General features: G+C 48.6%; 1 protein-coding gene across 1 annotated transcript in view; it reads right to left on the bottom strand.

Moving 5' to 3' along the window:
* Positions 1–14,437, bottom strand: part of TCF7L1 (transcription factor 7 like 1) — a 157,672-nt gene that overhangs the window by 15,199 nt on the left and 128,036 nt on the right. The window contains exon 4 of the mRNA XM_047068588.1: positions 5,629–5,712. Within this exon, the coding sequence (XP_046924544.1) occupies positions 5,629–5,712 (84 nt within the window). The remainder of the gene's footprint in view (positions 1–5,628; positions 5,713–14,437) is intronic.

Here is a 14,437-nt window from a genome sequence, read left to right as displayed (position 1 = left end):
GTTCAGTTGGTTGAGCGACCGACTTCGGCTCAGGTCACGATCTCACACTCTGTGAGTTTGAGCCCCGCATAGGGCTCTGTGCTGACAGCTCGGAGCCTGGAGCCTGCTTCAGAATCTGTGTCTCCCCCTCTCTCTGCTCCTCCCCTGCTCATGCTCTGTCACTCTCTGTCTCAAAAATAAATAAAAACATTAAAAAAAAATTTTTTTAAAGGGAAACCTCAATAATTTTTTTTGTTTATTCATTTTTGAGAGAGAGCACACGGGTGCAAGCGTGCAGGTGGGGGAGGGGCAGAGAGAGAGAGAGAGAGAGAGAGAGAGAGAGAGAGAGAGAAAGAGAAAGAATCCCAAGCAGTCTCCACAGTGTCAGTGCAGAACCCAATGTGAGGCTTGATCTCATTAACTGTCAGATCACGACCTGAATAGAAATCAAGAATCGGATGCTTAACGGACTGACCCAGCCAGGCGCCCCCTCGATAAATGTTTTAAATTGAGAACTGGCATGTTAAGCAAAGTCAGGCTTCTCAGCTCGAAGGCGAAGCAGCGAGGTGGCTGTTCTTCAGAGGAGGGCTTCCAGGCACTGGCTTGACAATCCGACAGTTGCTTCTGAGAGCGGCCCAATATTTAACGGCAGAATGCTATTTAAAGGAAGCATTTTGGTCATCTTCTAGAAAGCAGGTTACAGGTGCATGCACACACACACACACACACACACACACACACACACAAACACAGAAGAACGAAATGCTGTATAACAAAACGTGTGTGGGTTGTGGGATTACGGGGCTCTTTCTGTGCACTTTGCATCTTCCCAAGTGTTTTACACAACAGGGGCATTACGTTTATGGGTTCAAAAACAGATTCAGTTAAAAAAAAAAAAAAAAAAAAAAAGTCCTGTAGGAGAAGAGGGAATGGAGCAAGAAGGAGAGAGGGCTTTAGAAGGGGTATCAACCATTCCCCCATCATTTATTCTTCCATTCATTCACAAGTGTTCTACAAGTACCTACTCTGTGTTAGGTGTTAACAATAAGCGCTGGGTGAATGAATGTGACCAAAGCAGGTGGCATTCCTATGTTCGAGTTGGTTATGTTCTGGAAGTGCATATATTTGTTTTGTGTGGCTGGGCACAGTGCTCCAGGGAGAGAAGAGGGAAAAGACGGGGCCAGGCACATGGGGCCACGGTAACAGTCTGGGTAACAGTCTACGTGCAAGGAGATTACAGTGATCAGATATTACAAATCGTTACATGGAAAATATCACAGCTATTTGGTTTTTAGAGCTTGTTTTTAAGGCATAAAACCCAAGCAGTAATAACACTTAACTCCATCCCCACCCTGGCTCAGTTATGGCTTGTTTATACACATTTCCTTGACAGGCAGCTTTGACACGACTCACTAAATTTCTGCCAAGTACGCAGGCAGTTTCCTTCACTTGCCCTTCTCCCGGGGCCAACCTCATCTTAAAATATTCTGCTCGTGATTCTAAATGCAACTTCATAAGCAAGTGTCTTCAACTTTCTAATAAAAACACCAGTGTCCAAACCTCCACAACTACTTCCGGGAACCTCCAAGTTCTGCTTACACCTCCAGCCTAGAGAAGCCGGCACCTAGCAAACTGGGGTTGTCTCTAGCTCCTTCCCTTTGGCCTCTGATTTGTGATTAGGGCAATGATTCTCCATTCTGGCTGCCCCTTAGAACCTCCTGGGTGAACTTAAAAAACTAAGATACCAACACTGCCTCAGACCAATTAAATCATATCCTTGGGAGAGTAATTGTGAGATTCTATAAGCTCATTATCTCTCTTACCCTTGTGATCTGTCCACTTGAACTGGCACCTACCGCAGGCCCTCATCACCTTTTCATCTGCTAATTAAACAGTATATTAATTGCTCTTTCCTTGTCTTAATAACAGCAACGGTAAGTGGGGGTGGCACCCGCAGTGAGCTGACAGTTACTGAGGGCTTACTTCGTGTCAGGCGCAATTCTAAAATCATTACGACGCACTGGTTCATTTGCACACGACTCTTGAGATCGAGCCCTCTTCTATTCCCATTTTATAGACGAGGAAACCAAAGCAATGAGAGATGAGGAAATGTGGCTAAAGCTGTACCGATAGGAAGAGGAGCTGGGATTCACACCCACGGTGTTATACATTCTCTGGCACATAGATGGTACCCCCCCCAGGTGTGTCAGGCTTTGCTCCCACACATACATGCATCTCAGAAGTTGGAATGAGACGCTCCAACCCGAAAATTGAGAAGGCGGGGGGGGGGGGTCTTCTCCCAAACTGTAGGATTTCAAGTTAATGTTAAGGTTTTTGCCCACAAATGTTCCTTCCTTGAGCTTTTGAGGCCCGTTTATGCCTTTTTAAAATTTTTATTTTTTTATTAAAAAAAAAAATTTTTTTTTAACATTTATTTATTTTTGAGACAGAGAGAGACAGAGCATGAACAGGGGGAGGGTCAGGGAGAGGGAGACACAGAATCTGAAACAGGCTCCAGGCTCTGAGCTGTCCGCACAGAGCCCGACGTGGGGTTCGAACTCACGGACCGCGAGATCATGACCTGAGCTGAAGTCGGCCGCTTAACCAACTGAGCCACCCAGGCGCCCCAATTTTTTTTTTATTCTTAAGTCATCTCTACACTTAATATGGGGCTTCAACTTACAACGCTGAGATTAAGATGCTCCACTAACTGAGCCAGTCAGGCTCCCTTCTGCTTTTTTTCTTTTTTTTTAAACTTGAGATGGGGGTGGGAGGGGCAGAGAGAGAGAGAGAGAGAGAGAGAGAGAGAGAGTATCTTAAGCAGGTTCCATGCTCAGTGCTGAGCCCATGACTCTGGGATCATGAGCTGAATTTAAGAGTTGGACACTCAACCGACTGAGCCAGTCAGGCTCCCCTCTGCTTTTTTTTTTTTTTTTAACTTGAGCGGAGGTTGTGCTGGAGGGACAAAGAGAGAGAGAGAGGGAGAGAGAGGGAGAGAGAGGGAGAGAGAGGGAGAGAGGGGGAGAGAGAGAGAGAGAGAGAGAGAGAGAGAGAGAGAGAGAATCTTAAGCAGGCTCCATGCTGAGGGCAGAGCCCAATGCAGGGCTCAAGCCCATGACCCGGAGATCGTGACCTGAGCTGAATTCAAGAGTCGGACACTCAACCCACAGAGCCACCCAGGTGCTCCTGCTTTACTACAGCAGAATATACTGTGCGATAGTACACAACTTACTAGAAAATTAGCCGTTTTGTCACCTACGGTGTAACGTAGCCACTGTTCATGCTTCTCCACACTGACAAATTAGGGGCCCCTGTTCTACCGCCAAGCTGGATTAGTTTCTGCAGAGCACTATCTGCAGGGGATGGGCGTCTGCCTGGCTGGTAGAGCCATGGGCACAGAACCTTGCTGAGAGGTTAGCGATTTCATGTATCTTTAGGTCACTCACATGGAGGTAATAAGTGAGAATGGGGACCTTGACTTATTTGAGGAAAATAGTCCAGAAAGAGAATGCAGGTGTAGAGAGGGCCCGGAACTGTTAGCGTGTGTGCATACAGGCCCCTGGAGTCACGAAAGCCCGAGTCCAGGAAGCAGAGTGCTGCAAACACTGTCCGATGCCACCTGCGTTGAGGAAAAGCAGGGGAAATGCTTGGACTGAGGCATGCGACACAGTTGCCGAGCCGGGCCGAGCCCGGCCGCAGTGGGTTGGCAGAACGAACGATGCAGAGGCAGAGGTGGAAGTCCTGCTCTTGTGGGAGAAGCCAGTGGTGGACACCACATGGGAAATCAGATAAAGCTCGCAGCAGGAGGAGGTCTGGACACAGGCTTTTCATTTTATTTTCCAGAGACGGATTGCTCTGCGCAGCAGGAAGGATGGGAAGCTCAATGAGTCCCCATGCTAGTTTTAAAGGGAACTCTCTTCCTCTAAAGTAGATGGAGGGGCGCCTGGGTGGCTCAGTCTGCTGGGCATCCAACTCTTGATTTCAGGTCAAGTCATGACCTCACGGTTCGGGTGTTCGAACCTCGCGTTGGGCTCTGTGCTGACAACATGGAGCTTGCTTGGGATCTTCTCTCTCCCTCTCTCTCTGCCCCTCCCCTGCTCTCTCTCTCTCAAAACAAACAAACAAACAAATAAAAACTTACTAAAAAAGTAGGGGAGATTTTAGACAATATGCAGAGAGAATATGTGGAGGGAAGAGAGGAGAGAGGGCCCTGCCATCTTGGGGTCCACTGCAGTGGGCTGGGGGATGCCACAGGATAGGTGGGGGGGGGGGGGGTGAGCAAAGATTTGAAACAGTTAAAGAGAGACAGCTGTGCCTAGAGGGGACAAGCCAGGTCTGTGGCAGGGTAGATGTGGGAAGCCGAGTCCTCCACTGGGACCGACCACTAGAGGGCATTGGGACCTCGCGCTACGCCATCCCACACAGGACTCTGGGGGACCAGAGACGCGACCCCGGCCTGTTCCTAGGGCGGCCACAGAGCCTCTCAGGAGCAGCCTGAACCAGATGGCTGGCCGCTCACCGTTCCCTACAAAGTCACTGGTCTCTCCTAGAGATGGTAGAAACCAGCTCTCCCCACTTGTCTCCCCAGTGGATGGCAGCGACAGTCATCTGACAACTACACAGGACACTGCTTTATAAACTTCCAAGGGCTCTGTCACTGTAAACTGCTCTCACATGTACTGGAAATCATACAGGCTCGCTGAGCCCGAATTATCTTCTTTGTATATCTAGACTCTCAGCTTTTAAATGAAAAAGGACTGTCAGGGTATCTTAAGATGTCCTGAATGAGATGAAATAATATGTCTGGGATTTATTTTAAAGCAACCCAGTGTAGTAGGAGGAGGTGTGTGGGTGAAAGGGAACAGGTGAAATTTTCCATAATAATGTTTCTAAAAACACTATGTTTCCCAGGTCTCCTTGTCTATAAAATGCATAGGCCATGCCAGTGGGGTTCCTTCTAGCTGCACCCTCTAGGACTCGGAGGCTCACTGTACAATGCATAACACCAGTTAGCTTGAGGGGTGTGTGGGTCTTAAGGCTAGGGAGGCCCCAAGCTCCTAAGAAAAGTCCTGGAATGCAATGTCCCAGGACCATCTCTTGTCGATTTCAGTCCACCGCAAGCCCTGAGGAGGCGAGACCTGCTTGGACCTCATTGCTCCCGCCTCCCAGGACCATCCAGATCTTCCTTTGGGACCTGAGTTGTCACAGGGCTTGGCACAAAGGTCTCAGCTGCCCCACTGGGGTTTTCGTTTGCACAGGGCCTCTTCAACTGTTGCTGTCAGCAGCAATGAGAAGTGGCAGCAATGTAGAACGAGCTCCAACAGAGAGAAGGAACACCGCTGCCCAGGTGGAGGGGGCAGAGGGATTCTTAGGGAAGCGGCAAGGATCAGGGAACCAGCCAGGGTCGGTGCCGGCATTTCTAATCATACGACATCACAGCTGGTATGTGCGTGTGTGTTGAGGTGGAAGGGGTGGAAAAGCGTACAGGTAACACGGCCACACCTCAACTGCTCAGCTCTTCTCCTGAGACACACACTTGGGGCGACACCGCCAGACCCCATCAGCTTCGGGATGGTGGATGGGATGCAATGACATGGGGTGAGGGGAGCATGAAGATCCCTTTGGCACTTGAAGGGGAAACAGACTTACCAAGTGTGCCGGGGATGGTGACCTGGTGTCCTTGACTGTGGCACTGGCTGGGACATCGAGGAGGGGCCATTTCATCTGTAGGTACTGCACAGGGGATAGAAAACACAAGGCATCTGGTGAGATGAGGCCTCGCAAGCACCCCCAAGTGAGCAGAGGAGGAGCTGTGCAGGTAGGCTGCTGCTGGTTCTCCGTGACCGCACATGCTCCTTCCTGCTCAGTGTCCAGATGATTATCTCAGGGGAGAGCACACACTCAGAATCACCACTACCATCACCTGCCCCCTCTGTCATGTTGTGGGGGACACACAACAGGACAACCAGCCAAAGTGTCCAAAGAACCTATATCGCTGAGGGTCAAGCTCTCCCTGCTCTAGTCACAGGACAAGCAGGCACATCTAGGGACCAAGGGCTCCCACATGGTGATCCTGCCCCATTCATTCCCATCACACACAATACTCCCTAAGAAATAGCCTCCAGAAGTATTTGGTGAAGGAATGAATAAAAACCATCTCCCCGACACTCGCAGGGTCATGGGTAATATCTGTCCGTACTCAACGATGCTGATTTAACTTCTAGCTATAGTGTTTCTCAGCCTTGAAAAGATTTTCCAGTACCTTACCCTGTATTATTGCAGAAAATCCAAACCAAACAGTAAACCCTCAACATACACATGCACATACTTTCTTTAAACAAAAAGCTTCTTCTTGGGGGCACCTGGGTAGCTCTGTCATTTGAGCAACTAACTTGATTTCGGCTCAGGTCATGATCTCAGGGTCAAGGGATTGAGAGCTTGCACTGGGCTCTGAGCTGAGCATGAAGCCTGCTAGAGACTTTCTCTCTCTCTCCCTCCTTCTGCCCCTATCCCCTGCTCACGCGCTCTCTCTCCCTAAGATAAAAAATAAAATAATTTTAAAAAGCCTCTCCTCAACCCTGGCATGGCAGTCTTTGGCAAGGGCCTGGAAAGGAATGAGTGGAGAGGCTATGAGGGGCACTGGGTGAGCCCGCCTAGGGTCCGGAGTCAAACGCTCATGGGTTCAGGGTCTCACTCTGCCAGCGTAGGCTGTGCAACTCTGGACAAGCATCTTAACAACTCTGAGTCTCGGCTTCTGCATCTGTAAGGCAAGGCTACTCTCAATAACTTTATAGGTTGTTAGAAGGATTAGGGACAATGTCAAGTATTGAACACAATGCTTCGCACGTGGGAGACATTTGATAAATGGCAGCTAGTATTTTCGTAAGCAAACCATTAGTCTTTGCCAAGGGCAAAGCACACATGTTGTCTTAGTGTCAACACTGACATGGTGTTTCTGGGCAGCAGACCAGCTATGCAGACTCTTTGCAAAATTCTTGAGGTTACTTTGGAAATTACACCTCCAATAGGAAATGATGGCTCCAGGAAGAGTTTCATAGACAGAAGTAAGTTTCTGAGTTATCCCTTGCTCTGGTCACTCAATTTCAGGGAAAAAGAAATCATGAGTTGGCCTTGAGCTATGTGCACAGGATCAGAAAACTAGGATGGGCCGTGCCCCTTTGCTTTCCATCAAAGAGTCCACAAATATGGACTGAGTGGGCAGGGTCTGGGCTTTCAAAACAATGTCCACAGGCAAGGATAATGGCCCTAGGACACATCTACAAAGGGCCAGTGAGTAGCACAGACAGCAGGTGGGATGGACCAATCAGGTCTGGCTGTGGGAGGCTTGGGAGGTGGGAACAAAAGGGGGTTGTGGGGGTGCTATAAATGAGGGCAGTCTTCACTCTGGGCCCTCTGTTGCCTGCCCTCCATCCATGAGGCCACACCGAGTATCATCCCTGTCCCTGCATTCTGCTGATCCGTCCCACCCCCACCTGTCTTCTTCCTTACCCAGAGCCTACGCTTTGTAGATAAACTAACTGGGATTTCAATGCCTTTGGCAAATTAAAAACACTGGACAAATACTGGAATCATGAGTTAAAACTCATTTCCTGGGGTGCCTGGGTGGCTCAGTAGGTTAGGCACCCAAATCTTGATTTTGGCTCAGGTCATGATCTCAGATTGTGAGTGTGAGCCCCGAGTCGGGCTCCGCACCGACAGCTCGGAGCCTGCTTGGGATTCTCTCTCTCTGCTCCTCCCCTGTTTGCTCGCGTGTGCACGTGCACTCTCATGAAGGCTCTCAAAAATAAATACATAAACATTAAAAAAAGCCCTCATTTCCTCAGTGAATAACATCTGTGCCATACTGGCAGTTTCCAAAGCATTTCCACACACATAAACCAGTTTCCTCTTCACAACAACCCTGCTATTGCAAGTAGGGGTGACTGTCCCAAATTTTCAGATGAGCTAATGGAGGTAAACAGGGTGAGTGACTAGCCCAAATTTATGATGGGAACTGAAGTTGAAGTCTCTTGGCTTCAACTCCATGCTGTTCACTGCGACAGCAGTCATCACATCACCTTCTTGAACCCCACCCCCCCAGCCTTTTCTTTGCTCCCATGGGTTTTTCTCCCTCCCTTTCTGTCTCGCCCAGGGCTGGCAACCTCAGAGCTGAATGAATATATACACACCAATGTTCTCCTGTAGGGACACTTGAGGTGACCCAAGCTTACACCGTTCATCACACTGTTTCTCTAGAAGCAACAACCTGAGCATTTATCCGTTTTTCTTGAAGTTGAACTACAATCACAACTATCACGTGCGAAAAGAAGTATCCCAAATCCACCCCAATATGAAACAGTAGAAGGGGCTCCTGGAACCCACCAACTCTACCAGCATCTGGTTCCCTAATTGATGTCATAAAGACACACGCTGAACACTCCTCATTCTTGTTGGCCAGGGATGTTCTTAGATCAAATAGGAATCCATCTGAATCCTAGTTTGGGAAAGAACATTATTAGTGGACCTTTTGAGTTGTTAGGCAGAGCAGGCTTGTAGGAGTCTAGTTCAGGGCTTCTCAACCATGGCACTAGTGACATTTTGGGATATTGTGGGGAGTGTCCTGTGCACTGCAGGATATTTAGCGGCATCCCTGGCCTCTGCCTACCAAAAGCCAGTAGCTCCCATTCTCCTGCCCATTTGTGATAATGAAAAAGGTCTCCAGACTTTGCCAAATGTCTCTGGGAGCAGGAAAACTGTCCCCCAATGGGAGCCACTGCTCTACTATGAGCTCCATGAGGGTCTGCCTTCATGCTGGGGCTATCAAGGTACAAATATACATATGGACACATACACACACACACACACACACACACACACACACACACACACACACTCAGAGCAAGTGCTTTTAGTAATAGCTACTGTGTTTGGTTGTCCATCACATGCTTGGTGTCTTACCTACCCACTGCCTGGACTTCCAGGGGGAGGAAGAGACCACACTGTCCTCATATCTCTTTAGGATTCCCTCTCACTCAATGACTTTAACAGAGACCTGGAAGCTTAGAAGTGTGTAAAAATCTTTAGCCTTGTCCACGACCGAAGCCTGGCCCCATAGAGATCTGTCAGACAGGTGGGGAGAGTGGTTTTGGCAATGGTGGACATCTGGCCCAGGACCTTTCCCGCTCCAGGAAATCTGGGGGGTGGGGGGTGGGGGTGGTGTGGGTGTGCATGTGTACAAGGAAGGATTCATTCGATAAAGAAATAGAGGATTGTCCCTTCCCCCTTTCTACTTTTCTGCCTTTTTAAGATTTTGAAACACGTGATGCGGGGTGGTGGGGAAAGACCTATAAAAAGACGCAGGGGCCCACTGCAGCTTCGCCATCAAACTCCCCTGGATCGCAATTCTGAAGAAAGGAGCATTCGAAAGGGACAGCCGAGCTTCCCAGAACCACAGATCAGGGCAGCAGGGACCTGCGGCAGCACCTCTGTAAGCCTCTCCCACCTCAGCACCAGATCTGTGGAGGTAGCAGGGCAGTTCTGAATTCCTGGGTCAGGCGTACCCCAATGTTTAGGGGCAATAAAACTCTCTTTGGCTGCAATTCTCATCTGAAGTCAGCCCACAATCACCCTGGGGCTAATCAGTTATCTGGGGAGTAAGAGAGATGTGGCTGAGCCTAGATTCTTTGTATGGTAATGGCATGTGGGCAAATTAAAAATGCTAGGTTTCTCCAAGCCTAGTCTAGGTTTTCCATCCAACTGACCACAACCGGCTCCTGACCAGTGTTATCATGCACAGGCTGTAGCGCAGTGAGGATGGGCCGGCGGGCTGCCTCCCTGCCGGGGATGCTCTTTGGAATGTAGACCATGGAAGCTGTGTGGCACCAGTGCAACTGACTGCCAAGTGATAGCAACGGCCACCACACATGGGATGCTGACTAGGAGGTAAGTATTCTCTTCTGATACTCAGAAAGAGAAAACTAGACTCAAATGGTGAGTACTACCACTCTCGATTTACTCATGCTGCTTAATATGCTACCGTATGTTGTGACTCTCTGAGACAGGACAGATATGCAGTTTCCTGATCTGACTGAATTTGGGAAACTCTTTCTGGGGATTGGGGTTCCATAGAACACACTTGGGGAACTTATGGTTCACAGTTAGGTAGACTGAGGCTGTGGTTTAGAACCTGTCTTTACTGTACTCAGTTGTGAGATGTATACATAGTGATAGATTTTCTTACACGAAAGCATCCTTGCATGCCCCAGGTAAACCCTATTTGGTCATGGTGGCTTGTTCGTTCTTGTACTGTATTGTGGAATGCAAACTATGAGTCTCTTAAGATTTTGACTTCAACATTCCTAAGGGAGAGTGAACAAAAAGTTTTTTTTGTGGTATTTTTCTCAAGGGCTGCTATCAGTGTTATTTTGGCTTTACTCTTTATAAAGGGGGCTGTACCTCTTTTTCTTTATGCTCTGGGTCCCTTTCTGCTTCTGGGGCCCCTCTTTAGTGCCCTTAGTGTCCTCCTTGCGGTGAATACTTGGCCAGGTGGGCTATTTCCATTCGACTTGGCCCCAGGGAAGGGTCCCTCTGAAGGGCGCTCTCACCAAAGAGCCAGAACCTCCTTTCCTGCAGGGAGGCAGAGAATCGGTCCTACAGGATCCCTGCTTAGCTTGGAGACTGTGCAGCAGATTAATTGCAGCTGTGCCCTGGAATTTCCCCAACATACAAATCTTCATGATGTAAAACAGCTGGGAGGAAATCCCAGCATGCCCCGTACGGAGGCAGAACTGCCAATGAGCTATGGAGATTAACCCTCCACCTCCCAGAAGGTAGGGACCCTCCTCCCCCTCCCCCCGCCCAGCCATATCTGCCCCTGTTCCAAGCTTGCTTTGGCGTGGACAGGACTCTACAGGACTCTGGGTACCGCCCACAGTCTTCCCATTCACAGGTTCTCACAGAAAACCCTTTAGGCAGGGCCCAGGCAAGAGAGGAAGCAAAGCTTCATGTTACAGAAGCCAAGAGCAGAGCTCGCCGAAGTGCACTACAGTTGGAAGCGAGGAAAGAAGTCCTCTCCAAAAGTTTCCCAGGTGAGAACACGCCATTCCTCAGAATTCCTTCCACTTCTTGAGCTCTTCCCCCTGGCTTTACCGTCTCACAGGTTTTACCCTTCAGTAGCAGAAGCTTGCCAGTGGAGATGACCAATCTTTCCTGCATCTCTGGTCCCCAGTGATAAACAGACACTCTGGGACCCCAAAGCCAGGGCCCCTGGAACAGAGAAGAGGGCTTTCTTCCCCAGACCGCCCTCTTAGGAAACTACATGGTGTAGCCACCCAGCAAAACAGGCCAGAAACCCAACCCCACAGGCTGTCCACCACAGAGTGACAAGGACATTGTGCAAAATGCAATTTTTTTTTTTAACATGAAGAATCGTATTCTAAAAACATGTGAACCAGTGATCAGTTTCTCTTTACTCTCCATTCTGCTACAATTGGGGATGGGGATAGAATCAGGACCACTGCAGTGGCTTCCCGAATTCAACGCGAGTTTATCTTCTAAAAACTAAGTCATCAGGGGGCACCTGGCTGTCTCAGGCAGTAGAGCACGTGACCCTTAACCTCAGGGTTGTGAGATCGAGACCCACAATGGGTGTGGAGCCTACTTAAAACAACAACAACAAAAACACCTAACTCATCAGATATCTTCCTTGCTTAAAAAATCCTTTCCTAGTTGGTTGCTGGGCCCCCCAAAGTCCTCAGCAATCCGGTGCCAACCTATCTTTCCAGCCTTCATCCCTCAGGGCTCCCCTGCTCCTCCATCACCCACCGACGCCAACTGCACTCAAGTTCCTACAATATTCTGTGCCATTTGATCAGCTGCTCCGCAGCCTGGAGTATCCTTTACCAGCAGGAACCTCTAACCTCTTCTTCAAAACCCTGTCCCAAGGTCACCTTCCCAGACAAGCCTTCTGCAGCTCCCCACAGGAGCCAGTCACTCTCACCTCTGTGCCAGCTTGGCGTTCCCATGGCACTCGTCATGCTGTGTGGCTGTTATCCACTTGCAAATTCTGTCTGTCTCTTGGACTGTAAGCTCCTCAAGGGTCACATCCACATCCCCAGTTCCTCACCCAGAAGCCAGCATTCATGCTTCCAGACCCTGTCTCGCTTTGAGCTTAAGCGCTTACCAAACTCCTAAGCCCTAGTTTCCACATCTGTAACACTGGGTTGTCCAGCCTCTTCCTGAATCCTTTGGAGATGTGGAACGCATTTAACGGAGTTTCTTTTCACTCTTGAGTGATTGGTTCTTATGTTAATTGGCCTACTATTGCCAAGAATCTGTAAATGCAGCTTGGAGGCTCTGATACCCAACCCTGCCAGTTCCTGGAGGCCTGTTTAAGATCCTCTGTCTTCTGTCAGAATGGACATAAGTTGATCTCAATTTGAAAGTCTACCAACATTGAGCAATGGGCTCATTAGTGGGGAGACAGAACCGCTCTCCCAACTAAGAACAAATGTTTCATTTCAGGAAATCACTGAACAAGATAAAATGAAAGTATTTAGGAGAACTGGTTTCCAAACATGATGGATTAGACAAAGTTCCAAGAGCGAAAGTATAAAAAGCAAAGTTTACACTCCTCTCCCTTATTTTCTTTTCTCAAGATGAGTAGTTTCTGCATTTGCTTCGTTCTGTGGATGGCACTAAATCCCAAACACAATCACGATTTTGTTTTACTCATGGGCAGAAGGTGGGGTTCCTTCTTAAGTTTCTGTTAATAGGTGAGTTGTTACAAATAAATCCAAATGTCTTAATACAAGATCCTTTTTTCATGTAATACAACACACATAATTTTCCTTGGAAAAGTTATTTAGAACCGCATTTTTGCAATGTTTTAAACCAATGAAATGACTTTTTTCTTGAGGCACCTGTCACAGCATTTAGGTCAGCAAATATTTTTGGAGCCCCTCCTGTGTACTGGCAGTGGAGGGGGCTCTAAAAATATTTCATGACTGAAGAGTAAACTCAAGAGTGGGTTGGATGGGTTTCAGTTTTCCCATAAACACCTATTCCCTGCCCATACCCTCAAATAATCCCCCTTCTTTCCCGGATGGCCTTAAACCATTCTCTTCCTCTTCCAACTCAGAGAATCTGGCAATTCTGCATACCAGACTTGACCAAAGGTTGGTTTTTAAAAACAGGGGCGCCTGGGTGGCTCATATGGTTGGGTGTCTGACTTTGGCCCAGGTCATGATATCACTGTTTGTGGGTTTGAGCCCCATATCGGGCTCTGTGCTGACAGCTCAGAGCCTGGAGCCTGCTTCTTGGATTCTGTGTTTCCCTCTCTCTCTCTCTCTGCCCCGCCCTGCTGGTGCTCAGTCTCTTTCTGTCTCTCAAAAATAAACAAACTTACAAAAATTTCTAAAAAAATAAAAAATGAAAACTGGCTCTCTGCAGAGGCCAATTCCCAGTGTTGGAAGGATACAGCATGGAAAGTAGAGACCAGAGTCCCAGGCTCGTTCTAACCTCTCTGGACTCGATCATTTCACCTTTAAAATGGGAGTATTTTACTGGCCTGAAGGCAGGGACCTGGACCAGATGGCCTCCCATCTGGAAGAAAAAAAAATGAAACGTCTGATTAAACCACAGTGGGTTCCTGGGAGTGGAGACTGCGTTGAGGTACTCAATAAATAGACTCAGGAGTCCTTGCTGGTCCCCATTTACAAGCTGTGTACCTGAGGAAGCGACCTCACCCTTCAGAACCTCTGGTTTCTCACCGGTGACATGGGAATAATAGCACCTACCATCTGGCAGAATTCTTTTTAATTTAGTGCAGCAGTCACTTGTGAAAGGACTAACCAAAGGGCTGAGCATGTGGAGAGCTCTTAGGAAACAGGTGTTTAGTCCCCAGAACTTAAATTTCCTTTTGTTCAACGGGCCTATTCCCTGCATTTTACCCAGGGTCAAGGAAGAGCTAATTAACATAGAGTTGGACCATTCACTCCTCTCATGGTGCTTCACGCGGAGAGGTCCTGCTCAGTGGTGTGTTAGTAAATGTGTGACAGCCAGCTCTCTAAGCAAAAACACAAACACAAACACAAACCTAGCTTTGTAGCATTTGCTGGGATCCACCCACAAGTGTAAATATTCCCACCATGGCTGATGTCAAGATACCATGGTGAGTCCCTGATGGCAGGGATGGGAAGAGAGCTAATGGCTCCTTAGGTAGCAGCAGGCTCTATCACCCACTGCCTGCGGACAGGTGCTGAGAGGCCCTGGCGGACGGGGGCTTCTGGTTCTGCCCACAGACGGCTGGAAGGCTCTCATACATGTGGCCCTCGGCTGAAGTGGGCCCAAGGTCTTGATGCAGAGTCGAACACTTGGCCAGGCAGATCTTTCTGGCAGCTGCATGCTCCTTTTAGAAGGAGCAGGGAACCTCTGCCCCCAGAGCACTGGGCATTCAAAA

Source organism: Lynx rufus, unplaced genomic scaffold, assembly GCF_022079265.1.
Source record: "Lynx rufus isolate CCGP_SWC_20201006 ecotype Redwood Valley unplaced genomic scaffold, mLynRuf1.p SCAF_8, whole genome shotgun sequence".
Lineage (NCBI taxonomy): Eukaryota > Metazoa > Chordata > Mammalia > Carnivora > Felidae > Lynx > Lynx rufus.
This window is presented reverse-complemented; position numbering and strand designations above follow the sequence as displayed.